This window comes from Aspergillus thermomutatus (assembly GCF_002237265.1).
Source record: "Aspergillus thermomutatus strain HMR AF 39 chromosome Unknown NODE_44, whole genome shotgun sequence".
NCBI classification, from domain to species: Eukaryota; Fungi; Ascomycota; class Eurotiomycetes; order Eurotiales; family Aspergillaceae; genus Aspergillus; species Aspergillus thermomutatus.
The window spans coordinates 104,416-118,842 of record NW_020798093.1 but is presented as its reverse complement, the minus strand read 5'-3'; the positions used below and the strand labels follow the sequence as shown (position 1 = coordinate 118,842).

At 50.7% G+C, this 14,427-nt stretch overlaps 6 protein-coding genes across 6 annotated transcripts; 4 read left to right on the top strand and 2 right to left on the bottom strand.

The window, feature by feature from the left end:
- On the top strand, positions 1–1,179 carry CDV56_108634 (tellurite-resistance/dicarboxylate transporter family protein; the record flags this gene model as incomplete). The annotated part of the gene is made up of 1 exon (XM_026762253.1): positions 1–1,179. One exon carries the CDS (start codon positions 1–3, stop codon positions 1,177–1,179), a length of 1,179 nt encoding a protein of 392 aa, XP_026616335.1.
- A 2,959-nt stretch (positions 1,180–4,138) lies between these two features.
- On the bottom strand, positions 4,139–5,350 carry CDV56_108529 (RNA 3'-terminal phosphate cyclase-like protein; the record flags this gene model as incomplete). Its single annotated transcript, XM_026762148.1, has 1 exon — positions 4,139–5,350. The coding sequence occupies one exon, from the start codon at positions 5,348–5,350 to the stop codon at positions 4,139–4,141; it is 1,212 nt and encodes a 403-aa protein (XP_026616334.1).
- A 294-nt stretch (positions 5,351–5,644) lies between these two features.
- Positions 5,645–6,342, top strand: BNA11 (3-hydroxyanthranilate 3,4-dioxygenase; the record flags this gene model as incomplete). The annotated part of the gene is made up of 2 exons (XM_026762126.1): positions 5,645–5,676; positions 5,796–6,342. 2 exons carry the CDS (start codon positions 5,645–5,647, stop codon positions 6,340–6,342), a joined length of 579 nt encoding a protein of 192 aa, XP_026616333.1.
- A 766-nt stretch (positions 6,343–7,108) lies between these two features.
- On the bottom strand, positions 7,109–9,148 carry CDV56_108437 (CAP-Gly domain containing linker protein BIK1; the record flags this gene model as incomplete). Its single annotated transcript, XM_026762056.1, has 1 exon — positions 7,109–9,148. The coding sequence occupies one exon, from the start codon at positions 9,146–9,148 to the stop codon at positions 7,109–7,111; it is 2,040 nt and encodes a 679-aa protein (XP_026616332.1).
- A 1,202-nt stretch (positions 9,149–10,350) lies between these two features.
- CDV56_108372 (putative serine/threonine protein kinase ENV7) lies at positions 10,351–11,759 on the top strand (the record flags this gene model as incomplete). Its single annotated transcript, XM_026761991.1, has 3 exons — positions 10,351–10,470; positions 10,545–11,160; positions 11,215–11,759. 3 exons carry the CDS (start codon positions 10,351–10,353, stop codon positions 11,757–11,759), a joined length of 1,281 nt encoding a protein of 426 aa, XP_026616331.1.
- A 540-nt stretch (positions 11,760–12,299) lies between these two features.
- Positions 12,300–13,607, top strand: CDV56_108322 (putative oxidoreductase, short-chain dehydrogenase/reductase family; the record flags this gene model as incomplete). Its single annotated transcript, XM_026761941.1, has 6 exons — positions 12,300–12,378; positions 12,442–12,893; positions 12,963–13,089; positions 13,145–13,216; positions 13,270–13,380; positions 13,510–13,607. 6 exons carry the CDS (start codon positions 12,300–12,302, stop codon positions 13,605–13,607), a joined length of 939 nt encoding a protein of 312 aa, XP_026616330.1.
- Positions 13,608–14,427: the final 820 nt, after the last annotated feature.

The window sequence follows — 14,427 nt, the reverse complement described above, 5'->3', positions numbered from 1 at the left end:
ATGTTCAACAACCATGTTCCACCAACATCGTCACAGTCAGATTCTGGCTTCCTTGAGCATCAGATGAAGAGACCCCCTCGACTAAGCATTCGTGAGCGCCTACGGCATTTCACTTGGGCCTGGTACACCCTGACTATGAGCACCGGTGGACTGGCTCTTCTGATAGCTAGTCAGCCATACACCTTCAAGGGGATGAAGGTTATTGGGCTGGCGGTTTACATCATCAATCTTCTGTTATTTGCTCTCGTCTGTTCTCTGATGGCGACAAGATTCATTTTGCATGGCGGTTTCCTTGACAGCCTTCGCCACCCTCGCGAGGGCCTCTTCTTCCCTACCTTCTGGCTATCCATTGCAACGATCATCACTGGCTTGCATCGTTACTTCGGCTCCGACGATTTAGGATCGTATCTCGTCGCGCTCGAAGTCCTCTTCTGGGTCTACTGTGGTTGCACCCTTGCCACAGCCGTAATCCAGTATTCATTCGTCTTCTCTGCCCACTCCTACGGCCTCCAGACAATGATGCCATCTTGGATCTTACCAGCCTTCCCCATCATGCTCAGCGGTACCATCGCCTCAGTCATCGGCGAAGCCCAGCCTGCGCGGTCCGCGATCCCCGTCATCACGGCCGGTGTTACTTTCCAGGGACTGGGCTTCTCGATCAGCTTCATGATGTACGCCCACTATATCGGCCGGCTCATGGAGTCAGGGCTTCCCTGCCGCGAACACAGACCAGGTATGTTCATCTGTGTGGGGCCTCCGGCTTTCACTGCGTTGGCTCTAGTGGGGATGGCCAAGGGCCTGCCCGAGGAATTCAAGATCATCAACGATGCAAACGCCCTCGACGACGCACGGATCCTTGAGCTGATGGCAATCATCGTGGGCGTATTTCTCTGGGCTCTGAGTCTCTGGTTCTTCCTCATTGCCTTTGTTGCCGTCGTCCGGTCCCCGCCCACAGCGTTTCATCTTAGCTGGTGGGCTATGGTCTTTCCTAATACCGGTTTCACATTGGCCACTATTACCCTGGGGAACGCATTGGGTAGCCCTGGCGTCTTAGGCGTTGGCTCTGCCATGTCAATTGGTATCGTCTGCATGTGGCTCTTCGTTCTCTTCAACCACATTCGTGCCGTCATCAGACAAGACATCATGTACCCGGGCAAAGACGAGGACGTTGCAGATTAAATCTACCAGGACACAATCACTCTGTCAATGCCCTTCAACTGTTACAAATTTTCAAATTTCTTTCTTTGACACAATTTCCAGCGTTATGTCTTCCATCGTGTTCGAAAAGAATACCCCCATTACCTCAACCCTACCTTTTCTTTATGCTATTCTTCACTGTTTCCACTTTCCACACATTCAACCGGCGTATCCTGCATTTCGAAAGGCGTTGGGGGATACATAGGTCAGTCCCATTATGTCATAGTCGGTTTCATGTTCATCAATAATGACTGCCCATCTATGTTTTATTGGATCGACGCCTGCTTTTGGAGTACATGTGCAGGTTTTCGGGTTATTTGGTGCCCTTGCGAGATCTGGGTACTGTTTTAGATAGTTAGATTAGAATCGACGCAATCTATGAGGCAATTTCCAGCTCTGGAATCCCACTTGCAATCTCAAAACTTAGTGCAAGTCAAACGCAATTCATCATGATGCTTTATTGATTTTCCATCATACCCCCCCATTCGGGTAGCAGACTGACGTCCACCAGGTCAAGGAAAACATCCTGCCGTAGGTAAAAACCTTGACCAGGGCATATACCGCAATAAGTACAGGCCCAACTCCATGAAGACTTGCCATCAAACACAAAGGCAACCAAGAACACATCCCATGGTCAACCCAGCACAGTATCAGTCATAATCACAAAGGAATATCCACTGAAAGCGATGCAAAAGCGAAGCGGGGGGCGTGCCAGGAAGCCCTAAGATAGATTAGCAAACACGCCCCACGAAGGAATAAGACTAGCTCACATTATCGAATAATGAGCTTCCGTTTCGCTGCGGTGTGGCGAAGTTGTTTTTAGCCAGCCTATGATTGTAAGTTGGGTACACAAGGACAGGGAAAGGAGAGTTGCTTACAAGCTCTGTCACATACTGGGCTGGCCACGATGCAGCTTGTTGGCTAGTGGACTGTTCTCGAAAAAAGGTGTGTGTTTGCTGTAGCCTCGTTAGTAGAGCTATAGACAGAAGGGAAAAACCTACTGACAGGCTCAGAAGAGAAGTCGAAGCTGTGCCTCCGGTTAAGACAATTGTTTTTAGCCAGCCTTAAAGTTGTCAGCAAGGAATGAAGGTTCAATGGACGCAAAGAAATACATACAAGCTCTGTCACTTACTGGACCTGTCCGAACCGGCAGGTTGTCGTGGTTGTCGAAGTGATAGATGGTTGGCAAGACATTGAAGCGTGAAAGCGACGGTGGAACTCTGGGCTGATCAGAGCAGGTAACAATGAGAACACAGAGGAACTCCACTTACTGGAGCATGTCCCGTGAGGAGCTGGCCTGCGGTGCGAGCGGGTGTTTTTAGCCAGCCTGTGAAAGTCGTTAGTTCAAAGCAACAGCAGAGAGATATGCGGATTCACATACAAGCTCTGTCACTTACTGGGCCTGCCCGCGGTGCCAGGCATAATGCTCAGAGGAACGAGGGCGGAAACGGATAAAGATGCACGACCGGCTCCTTGTCAAGCCTCCGATGGTGTGCAATTGGAAAATGATCAGCCTGTGATTGAAACGACGAAGTTTGAAACTTACCAAGTGGTTTGTTCAGTTCGACATACTCAATGAGGTACCTATGCAGGTGATAGGCTGTGCTCTGAACAGAAGCTGACCCCAAGGCAACTTACACGGGCCGCTCTGACTAGGTAGATAGGTCACATCGAAACAAGGAGATAGGCAGAAGGAAGACACGTGAAGCACGGCGAAGATGAATATCTGGAGAGAGCAAAAAAGTGTTGTTCATGCTGAGGAACATGTATGAGGAGAAGAAGAGCGTAGGAGAGGGAGAAAAAGAAAACGTAGACTCTAAAGGGCAGCGGCGAAGGATGAGAGCAGGAAAGAAAGGAAAGAGGAGGAAGAGGGGAGCAGCTGCCTTTTTGTACTGCGCTGGTGGAGGGCTAGACCCCCAAGGCAACCGCTGCAGATAAGGAAGGTACGATCAAACTGTGGTACTGAATAGCGTCATGCTCCCCAATCTAGGAAAGATCGCTGCGCTGGGAGCTGGTTTGAGCAAATTGTTGCCTTCCGCCATATCAGACACTGTCGTATGCCTAAAGTCATGACGAAAGAGACATGTCAGAATGAAAGCGTAGTACAGGGTGTGCAAATAGGGGCATCTTGAGCTGTGGATCGTCCGGTCTGCTTTGCACAGAGAGAAGGTATATAGACAGTTCTTCCATACTCCCTCCAGTCAGTAAACGCATTGCTTGTGTCACTGTAGGAGTAGATCGGAGATAGCTCCTTCCTAAGATGCACCTCCATATCAGGATACATATTATAGCAGTAGTGAGGAAACGGGAAAAGAAGAATATGAATGCTAACGTGTCGAAGGCTTTGGTCGTTGACATCAAATGCTAAATTGTGCAGGATCTGCATGCATGCTAGTTCTATATACATACAAAAACCATAGTGCGCCATAATGATTCTTTCCCTGAACACCAGAAACGCCTCTTCTGTGAATGCCACTTCAATTTGCCCTGACCAGGTGTCCAGGAAGAGCTTGGGTAATCGAAATATGGGTATAATGCGACGCAAAAGGCGAACAACCCTTCAAAACTTTTTTCTGCCCTCGCCGAACACCTCAAGATATTGATTGTCCTGCCGAGGACCTCAGTGGTATGAAGTACAACTGACTGCGTGCCTGATCCCAACCACACAGTATAGAACCGGACGAGCGATGGCGTTTTGATAAGACTCGAGGCAGTTCACTCGACTTTGATGCCACATCTGGGTAGAGCATATCTCCCAAGCAGATCGGTCGTGGCTTGTTACCGAAGCATGATCGGAACAAGACCATCATGTGTACGCGGAGCTGCTTTACTGGTTCAGACGTGCAGAGAAGCCTCCAAATGACGGTTGAGCCTCGCACTAATAACCGCATGAGCATATGTAGCAGGCAGTCATATGCCGACAATTCGTGTCTTGCCGCGATCAAGCAACCTTCCGACCGACGTTGCCAATACCTCGTCCGACCACGCTCACAATAACGTCTCCTTGCTCATTCTCACCGGTAGCATCTCTCAGACCCCAACCAGGGGCACCGAACTTGGCCAAATCTCTGGCCAGCTGGATGATACTCTCATCGGCAATCACTTCCCGTCCCAATTGAATTCGACCAACGTCCTCTGACCCCATAGTCATCAAGCCCAGCATGGTTGAAGCTGCAGCCGGTGCGACGCATCCGCCTTTCGATATAGTTTCCAGGAGCTGGTAGGCACATTGTTTTCCAATATCCTCCGGTGCTTGGCCACCCGCAGGTGGAGAAGCAACATCGGCGGAGTACAAGCAGCCGGTCGAAGACTCCGCAACCAAGGATAAACCGAAGCCAAGACCGATCTTCCTCTTTGCGGATGGGTTGCTTCTGTCAGGAACCAGCGGCGCGGACGACACATCGGAGAAAATGTAGGTATCGGGAACGAGAGGATTGAGGATGCCACGGGCCACATCAATCATTCTCGCATTGTTGGACGCTGAAACACCCACCGAGTACGCCACGCCACGAACCTTCTTAACTCTGCCTGGGTTCATCAAGTGTAGTGTTTTCGGAAGACGCACTTGGTGGCCGAAAACCAACTGAACTTCTCCACCACCTCCCTTGCCGTTGGGTCCGGGATTAGACCTGCGGAGGACGCGAAGCTCAATGTTGTTGAAGATACCGAACTGGTTGTAAAGCGGAAGGATTGCAGTGCGGACGCTGTCCACGGACATGTCCCCAGTGGGTGTGGCCGAAGTGATAACGCCAGGACCAGTGAAGAGTACCTTGATCGGGGCCTTAGAGAATGGCGCGAGGAGACAAAGAGGTATTAAGAAGTAGCTGACTCCTCGAGTGCATCCTGCAGGGAGCTCATGCCGGATAACACCCCCACTGCTGACCCCATTCCCTGAAACGCCTCCAGTGATCAGACCGGGCTTGTAGATAACGATAGTTCCTGTGTACGAAATTTCCATCTGGGAGCCATTTGTGACAGCCTCCAAGAGACGCAGAAACGAGATTTCGTGTGAAGCAAGACCAGGATTCGTGGGAGACGACGGACGGATTTGGGAGATATGGACTGCCCGACCGGTTAGGGTTGAAAAGACCAGTCGGTTCACAAAATTCTTGTGGCCAGTGAACCGAAGGGGAGGCTGAGACGTAGTGGCCATGATTGCTGGATTGGAGATGCTCCGATACCCTGTCGTTGATATCAGAAGCCAAGTCTCTCAATCTAGGGATGTGGACAATTTTTGATAAAAAGAGAAAATCTGTCGGAGGGACAATCTTCCTTTCCGGGCGGCCTGTTTATCTAATTTTAACTCCGGCTATCTCCGCCCGATGGGATGACCGCATCGGCTCCTTGTATGATCATCAACCATGTGTGACTGCAAATATTTCGCAATTCGTCAATCCAGAGTCTGTCCGGCAGCAGAAAGGGCACCAAACTGAGAAAGACTGCGACAATGCTACCACTAGCTCTGAATATTCCAAAATGGTATTTCCTACCTGAAGTCCCACCTGAAACTATATGCCCCTCCCCCGCCTTCGCATAGAGCATCTCCTGATACGAAACCATGAAGTGCACATACAGTTCAGACAATGACCCGATTATAGGCTCGAAGAAAACTCTCACCTTCTTCAACCGCCTGTGAATAATTACTGCGTCTACCACCCCTCCTCTCCCGCGACAGCCGGATACACCGTCATGATCGTAGGCGGACCGAATGCCCGCACGGACTATCACATCAACGCGACCCCGGAATTCTTCTATCAGTATCGAGGCTCCATGCTTCTAAAGACAGTCGATACATCCGTCTCTCCTCCCGTCTTCCAGGACATCCCCATCCACGAAGGATCGATCTTCTTACTGCCCGCCAACACCCCGCACTGCCCTGTCCGGTTCAAGGACACCGTCGGTGTGGTGATGGAGCAGCCTCGGCCCAAAGACGCGGTCGATAAGATGCGGTGGTACTGCAAGAAGTGTGGGGAGGTTGTCTGGGAGAAGCAGTTTGTGTGTACAGATTTGGGGACACAGGTGAAGGAGGTGGTAGAGGAATTTGCTGCTGATCAGAAGAAACGGACTTGCAAGGGATGTGGGACCGTTGCGGAATCGAGATTTCAAGAAGGGGAGATTGTACAGCCACCTAGATTTCCGGAGTGATTGGGTTTCTACTTTCTAACCTGTAGGCGGGACGAAAAAGAGGCACCGGGAAAACCGGATGATGAGTCATGTACTATGTGGTTGTTCATGCACTGTATTGCGACGATCTCCAAATTGTACGTCGATTTGATGAGAAAGACACAGGCTGTTGGCCCAAAATGCGCTTGCTGACTACATGAAGAGCCGAGAACCACAACTTGCTTGGACGCGTCATGTACATTCTGGCTAAAGGATAGCGGAAATCAAAGATGGGGAAGGTGGGCCGAAGTTCTGCGGTTCTGCGGGGAGATATTTGTATCAGATGCAGTTGCTCGCCGGAAGAACAGGGTTTATTGAGCAAAAAAAGTACAGTAAGAATACAAAGGAGGGTGAAATGAAAGGACAAAGCTGGCAACAGTCGAGTCAGAAAGAAAGAGTGAGGGGTCGAAAAGCAAATGAAGGTATTAACACAAGCTCTGAACAAGGTCTTGCCTTGAGGTTGAATCTCTAAAGCAAGGTTGGGCTTCATATGGTCATGACAGCGAGAGCCCCCAAGAGAGGAGATTATAAGAAGTTCGAAAAGCGAGCCCTAGGGCAACAGGCGTATGAGGTTTGCCAGAATAGAAAAGAATGCAAAGTATTAATATGCTTGGTAATATTCCAAATGAAGAAACCCGCTCAGATCATTCAGATGCAATGACTGTCATTGTGTCAGCAAGGACAGAAGAAATAGGTGATCGTCCAACATGAGCCACCATCAGCAGCATCCCGAAGCAGCGGCGGCTGTTCAGTCATCAAAAGGACAATCAATGCTTTCATGACCGTCTCTCTCACAGAGCGCACACCACTTGGTTTCATCAATCACGCCACTGGCTTTTCCTGCAACAGGAGCCATTGAAGCCGTGAGCCCTCCACTGATACCCTTCAATCCCTCCAGGACGGCATCTCGTCCTGTCTTTTGCGGGGTGGCGCTATCATCATCCTTTGAAGGTAACGATTCTTCGGCAATGGAAGTTCCGGGGGTCGACTTGCCGTCCACGGAACCCTCGTGGTGTGACTGCTCAGCGGGGAGTACATGCTCATGCTTGGTTTCGGCCCCAAGGATGTTTGTGCAGCTCAAGATATCGTGACCGCCGGTTTCGCAAATCTCACACCACAATGAATTGCCGTCATCAGAGCGCCCATCGGACTCATGCATGGTCTCCAGACGGTTGCGGGAGGAGTCCGAGGCTCCTCGGTGGTGTGAGCCAAACGGCTGATACTGACCTTCACCATGAGGTTGCTCTTGCCAGTCATTAGGGACCACCGTGCGGTCAGACAGTCGATGAGCATGGTTGATAGTGTTCGCGGTCCCGATATATCCAGCGGAGCTCGATGGTTTGTGGTGAGTCGTTGAAGCGCTGATCGTGGAGCTGCGAATACGGCTTCCACTGTTAAGCCGCAGTTGCTGTAACTCCCGCTCAAGCTCCTCGATGCGATAGTTCTTGCTCTCGGTTGCGTGCTCAAATTCCTGAATACGCTGTTCCAGATGAGCGATTTGTTCCGAGTCATGGTCCTGTCGTGAACTTGCAAGCCCGTTCTGCAGGCCAGGAAAGTTCGGATCGCCCCTGCTCAACGAATGGATGATGGCTTTGAGGCCGCGAATCTCATCGTCTTTCTGATCTAGTTCCTTCGAGTTCTGCCGACCTCCTTCTCCGGCTGAATGGGCATCCCTCAACATAGCCGCGGAATGTTCCCGTTCCTTTTTCAGCTCGAGCTTTGTCCTTTCAACCTCTCCTCGTAGAAACTCAACCTCAGCCCGAGCTTCCGCCTCGCCGCGTCTTGCGTCTTCTAGGCCCTCTTCTAGCTCCGAAACCAGCTCTTCCAGCTGCTTCAGCTGCCTGGCAACGGCCTCCACGTCCTCACCCCGGTCTTGGAGTTCTTTGTTTTGCTGCATGAGTTCGTCCAGGCGCTGTTCGTAGACCCGCTCCGTCTCCGATGCGGCTATTTCCAGCGTATCGAGGGTGCTCCTGAAATCAGCTCGATGTAGATCGAATTCTGCTGTTAACTGCGCAATCTTCTCATTCTTCTCCCGCAGCTGGGCCCTGATGGACAGGGCATCCGAACCTTCCAGGTCCTCGATTGTCCTCTGGAATTCCGCCAGTGTATTTGCCTGTTCCTCCAGCTGCTTGTCGCGGTCCAGTAGCTGCCTTTCCAGGCTCTTAATCTGATCTTTCAGTTCCTGCACCTCCGACGCCATCGAGCTGCGATGGAAGTCGGAAGTTCTAACCGAAGACATGTCATCGTCCACGCTCAAGCGGGAGGGAGCCCTATCGGATGCGCGAGACGGAGCTTTAACCGGACTTCGAGGATAGCCATTGGGACTCGGCCCTGTTCGAGAGGCGGTGGACGGTGTACGAAGACCGGCAAGGCTGAGCTTGGAGGGGGGCGGACCACGAGGCGATTCTGGGCGAGGTAGAGAGGGTCGTCTAACGCGCGGACGAGGTACTGCAGGACTGGGTCCCACGGATTTGCTGAAATTGATCGGTCGCGAAGGCGTCGGAGGGGCCGTGCTAACGGTAGGGGCGGACGTGGAAGATCGCTTCGTGACGTAGCGATTGTTGTTCATGGGAACAAAGATGCCGGAACCGGGGACGGAGGTCTTGAAATACTTTCTCCCTTCCACATCTCCACTGTTCTTCCCTCTCCTGGCATGCTCCGGAGCCAGTTCAATCCCGGCGAATTTACCTGGTTTTCCGGCGACGCTGCCCAGGTAGCGGACCGTCCCATACATGCCCCCGGGAACGTTCACAACATCACCAACCTGGATATCGTCGAGAGGCGCCATGGGGATGGAGTTTGAGAAAGAGCTTCCTCAAAGTGCTCGAGGTGACGAACGCGACCAGAGCGGAAAGGTGAAGGGGTCCAGAAGTTCAGAAGGGACACAAATCGAAGAGGGGGGAAAGAAAGAGCGGCATTAAAGGGATGATGCGGTGCAAGGAAGAACAGACAAGAGTGGAGCTCCTGCACTTTAGATCATTGACTGGTCATTGACTGATAGGTAGGAGGAAGTTTTCATGGCTTTTCTGGAAGCCAACAATGGACTGTTAACTATTAAGGGGGTTGGACGGGGTTTCGTTTTCTTTTTTCTTATTTTGCCAGTTGGGCAGGGAAGAAGCCCGAAAAAGAAGAATGAAAAGAATAGGATGGGTCAATTGGCAAAAAGGGAACGACGAATGGAGATTTAGGCATGCATTATTAGATGGAGATATGAGAGGATTGACGCTGAGAAGAGACACCGATCATCGACAATTGCACTGAAAGTCTGGTCATGATGCTTCCCCCGTTATGTATCTTCATCCTCTATCTAGATACTTTTGTACGTAGATATAATCATAATATAATAGCCATTATGATGATGATAATAATAATAACAAACAACGGAGACACGAACCATGGGTTATCTGCTGCTCCACAGCGCCCATGCGTAATCCGACTAACTCCCTCCATGGCAGCAGTAAGGCAGTTCTTCCTTTTAATCTCTGATCTGTATCTATCTATCTATTCTGTATATTGTCGATGAGACATTCATCACAGCTCTATTTCAACCTTACTGCGACATGAGCCTACACTACAGCAGTATCTATCTCACCATATCCCGACGCTAAGAATTATTACCTTGGAGTCCTCCTGATCAACATCTCTCGGGTTCGTCCGACTATCCGTTCGTCCACCTGCCACGTTCATCTCCCAAGATTCTCTCTCTCCTTGCATTCCTTATCCTTGCTCCCCGCTCCGGCCTCGAGGCCACTTGTCTCTGAATATCATCCAATCTCGCCTCCCGACTTCCATTACTGGCGCGAAGTACGTACGTGGTTGCTCTACAGTGGGACAGTGGGACCACGCAAGTCGACGATTCTGCGGAGGCACTAGATAAAGTACGACGACCGCAGATTAATGAGCTTGGAAGAGATCACGTAAAACCAGTCGATTATAATCTTATTCTGATACAGAGTCCGTCGCGACAGCTTCCCTGATTCGTCGCGCAAGATGGCCCAATATTTCTTCGATCTGCTCTACAACTTTACAGATTGCATGTGCTGCTTTCCGAGTACGCCGCAGCTGAAAATCAACAATCGCAGCTTCAAATTATTACGGCTGCTAGGTGAAGTAAGTCAATCGGATCTCCAGATCATGTTATGTCGTTGTTATACCCCCTCAGCTGACATCGCCGACTCTGCTAGGGTGGATTTTCCTACGTTTACCTCGTCCAAGATAAGGCTACGTCAGAGCTCTTCGCCTTGAAGAAGATCCGGTGTCCATTCGGTCAAGAGTCTGTTTCACAAGCTTTGAAAGAGGTCGAAGCCTACAACCTGTTCACATCACAAGCGAACATCATCCATTCGATAGACCATTGCGTATCCACAGAGCCGGGCTCGAAGTTTCGTTCCGATGGCGGCGAACCAGGGTCGAAAACCGTCTACATCCTGCTTCCTTACTACCAACGCGGGAATCTTCAAGATGCGATCAATGCGAATCTCGTGAACCATACTCGCTTTCCCGAGAAGAAGCTAATGGTGCTTATGCTGGGTGTCGCCAATGCGCTCAAAGCGATGCACCAGTATCGAGTAAAAAGTGGCGCTGGGTCCACACGCAGAGCCAAAGCGGTTAGACGCGAGGGCGAGGAGGCAGATGCAGAATTATCAATGCAAATGGGAAAACCGAAGCGTCGAGCAAGCCAGCGAGTGGACGAGGAAGATTCAGAGAATGAGCCGTTGATGGATGACGAGGTTACCAGAAGCCAGGAGGGAGTTCAGGAGGGAGACCTCCGCCCCTATGCGCATAGGGACATCAAACCTGGTGAGTTGGCGCGCCTGCAATTCAAGTGCGCGGGGGGGAACTGACCTATGGCAGGCAATATCATGATCGACGATGACGGTCAGACTCCGATTCTCATGGATCTCGGCTCCCTAGCGCCTAGCCCGATAGCTATCACTTCCCGTTCCCTGGCTCTGGCCGTCCAAGATACTGCTGCCGAGCACAGTACTATGCCGTACCGAGCGCCTGAGCTGTTCGACGTCAAGACCGGGTCGATCATTGACACCAAGGTTGATATCTGGTCCTTGGGATGTACATTGTACGCCTGTCTCGTAGGGAAAAGCCCCTTTGAAGCCCGAAGTGAGGAGACCGGCGGTAGCCTAAGTATGTGTGTGTTGGGCGGGGACTGGCGGTTCCCAGATGAGAAGCCCGGGTCTACCAAGGGTAAAGGCCGAGCTGGAGCTGATGATGCGGGTAAAGACAATACTGCAACCATCAGTGAGCCAGTGAAAGAGGTAGTCCGGAAGTGCTTACAGGTTGAGCCTGCTGACCGCCCTGATATCGATGAGCTCATTCAGATCATAAAGGACGTGATCAAGGATCTTTCAGATGACGATGGTATCGCTTCAGGGTCCGCCTAAAAGTGATTATTCTATTGGGTGTGACGTTTCCAGTCTCTACCGCGAGGCCGTCACCTTTTTTCTCTTCGCATTCTTGCAACGAACGCCTTGTCTTGACCGGGCCCATTATGTGCGGGTTGATTTGTAAAGTATGAGCCGAGTGCTCAACATATTCCCCCGGAATATCTCTTTAATGTCCACCATCTCTTCTGAAATTTGCATTTCGATTATATCTTTCTCTGAGACCACAAGGGAATCCGGTCGATGACAGACCCTCGACTAAGTCTTCACTACTTCATTCTGCCGCGATAGCGACTCTGCTTCTTGATACTACTGACGATTGGCCGTTCACACTTGCTTGACCTTGGTAACAATCCACCAGACCAAATAAGTAATGGCACATCTTCAATTCTTAGGACGTCTTCCATACGTAATGTGAGCGGACTCATGATGACGAAAACCAAAGCCTCATTCAATCAGACAGCTTGCGACAAGTGAGGCTTCTTAATGCTACCATCAAGCTGTACAGACCCTGTGAGCTCTTGATCAACAGTCGCAAACATGGTACTCAAATGGGGATCCGAGACCAAAGGTGCCGATGTAGTCAATGCATTTCCCATGAGCATCAAGAAACGAACATGTACGCCAAACACGTCAAACCCTTCAAGTACTGCAATCATAAGCTAATCATTTCCATGAGAAGTTCTCTTGACCGGAGTCAGTCGGACAGGACTACCAGCAGCAACCGCCGAGGCCCTGGCAAGCGGCGATGCGGCCGCCATTATCCTGATGGGCAAGTCCCAGGCCGAAGCGCAAGCGATGATCGACGATATCAACCTCAAACACCCCAAGGTCAAGCTGATCTTCATCTCGGTAGATTTTGGCAGGTTGGCCTCTGTGCGCGACGCGGCGCAGGCTCTTAGGAAGCTTGATGTGCCTATTGATGGGTTTGTGGGATTTCCGACGGTGATGGCTGCGCCGTGGACGAAGACGGTGGATGGAATCGAGTCTCATTTCCAGTGCAACTATCTCAGTCATTTCCTTCTGATCAATTTGATTGTGGACTTGCTGCCGGCGGGTTCAAGGGTGGTCATGATTTGCTCTAGTATCCGGCCTGAAGCTCCGCCGCCGGCGTGGGATGATCCCAATTTCGCAGTAAGTGTTTTGCTCTGGTTGGAGTTGGGGTACAGAGGGTAATCGCATGGGTATCTGTCGATTCTGCAGGATGGAAAGGCATATCATCCATTGGATGCATTTGCTTTGTCGATGCTCGCCAACGTTCAGCTGGTCAAGTGTCTGGCTATCTCGGGGTCTGGACGGTCAATGTGCACCTTTTCTGTCAATCCCGGAAGTGAGTTTGCAATCTCATCATCCTCCATCTTTGGCGTAGGCTGAACATCCTTCAGACTCCAAGCCAAGCATTCAGACTGTTGCTTCGCCAGAGCAGGTAGCTTCATGGCTCCAAAGAAAGAAAGAGTGTGCGTGCCAGAACCAGATGACTCCCTGCAGTTGATGAGTTCCTGACAGTCAGCCATGTTTGAAGTGGGGGAAGATCTACCCCTTCTTCTTCAACAAGCGCCAAAGTCAGCTTCGCAGGCAATTGCCACGATTCTCATAGCTCTTCTGGATCCAGACATCAGTGGTGAGTGGGATCCTCTCTTCTGGTTTTGTAAGATACATGTAATGTGTCAACCGGAGGCTATCGTGCTGATGGATTTGTATCTGGGAATAGAACGCTCCGGCGCATACCTAGATAATTGTCGGATTCTAGCTCTGCCGAAGATTGACTTCCCTGCTGGCGAGGAAAACGGCCGAGCGTTGTGGACACGGAGTGAGGAGATGGTAGGGCAGGCGTTTAAGCGTCTCTAGTGCTGACCAGGTTGTCCACTTATGTGTGGGAAAGTAGCTATGATTCTTCCTAGATGAGTATACCTTTAGTGATCAGATAATAGAACAAATGTGTATCCTGTAGATGTTGTTTCCTGTGGAGATGTCTGGTTGAGAGGACGATATCAACCAAAGGACTGAGGTATCTTCATGTGCGGGGAAGCCCAGCTGTCTCCAACTGGAGCACGAATGTATCGACCACTTAGACAAATCATTTCATCTCAACATGATGCCTGTCGGCGAGCCCATCCAATGATGCAGAAGACAAGGAGGGGAGAACATGGACTATCAAGCGACGGTGATAACCAACTACCCCGATGGCGCTGATGTACAAGCTAGCTCCTTGCTTAGCTCGACGGCCCATTGAGACTGTCCAATAAACCTCACCAGCAGCTCATCGTCCTTGTTCCTTAATTCCTTTTCGGACCAAAGTACCGTCAAGAGAGGAGAAAAGTCCGCTTCCATCAGTGATATGCCCCTCTCATGCTTCTGATTCATTTATCGACTACTCCGTATGGAATATGGATCATCGTCTCCTCGTGGAGAGAGCCCCCGATAACCAGTCAAGTGGGCCTCTTTGATATCTGAACTTGATGCATCCATGTATTATCATCCAGTCCCATGACAGCGGAATGCTTCCGACCCGTGCTTATCGGCAATTGTTGCGATGTGGTACAGTCGTGAGTCGTGACGCTGATATCTATCAGGAATGTGCATATCCGCCATATCGCGTCTTGGTGGATTGGAGAGGAGCAGATAACAAGTGCATACTCATACTTCCCATTCAACTTCGTACGCTCCG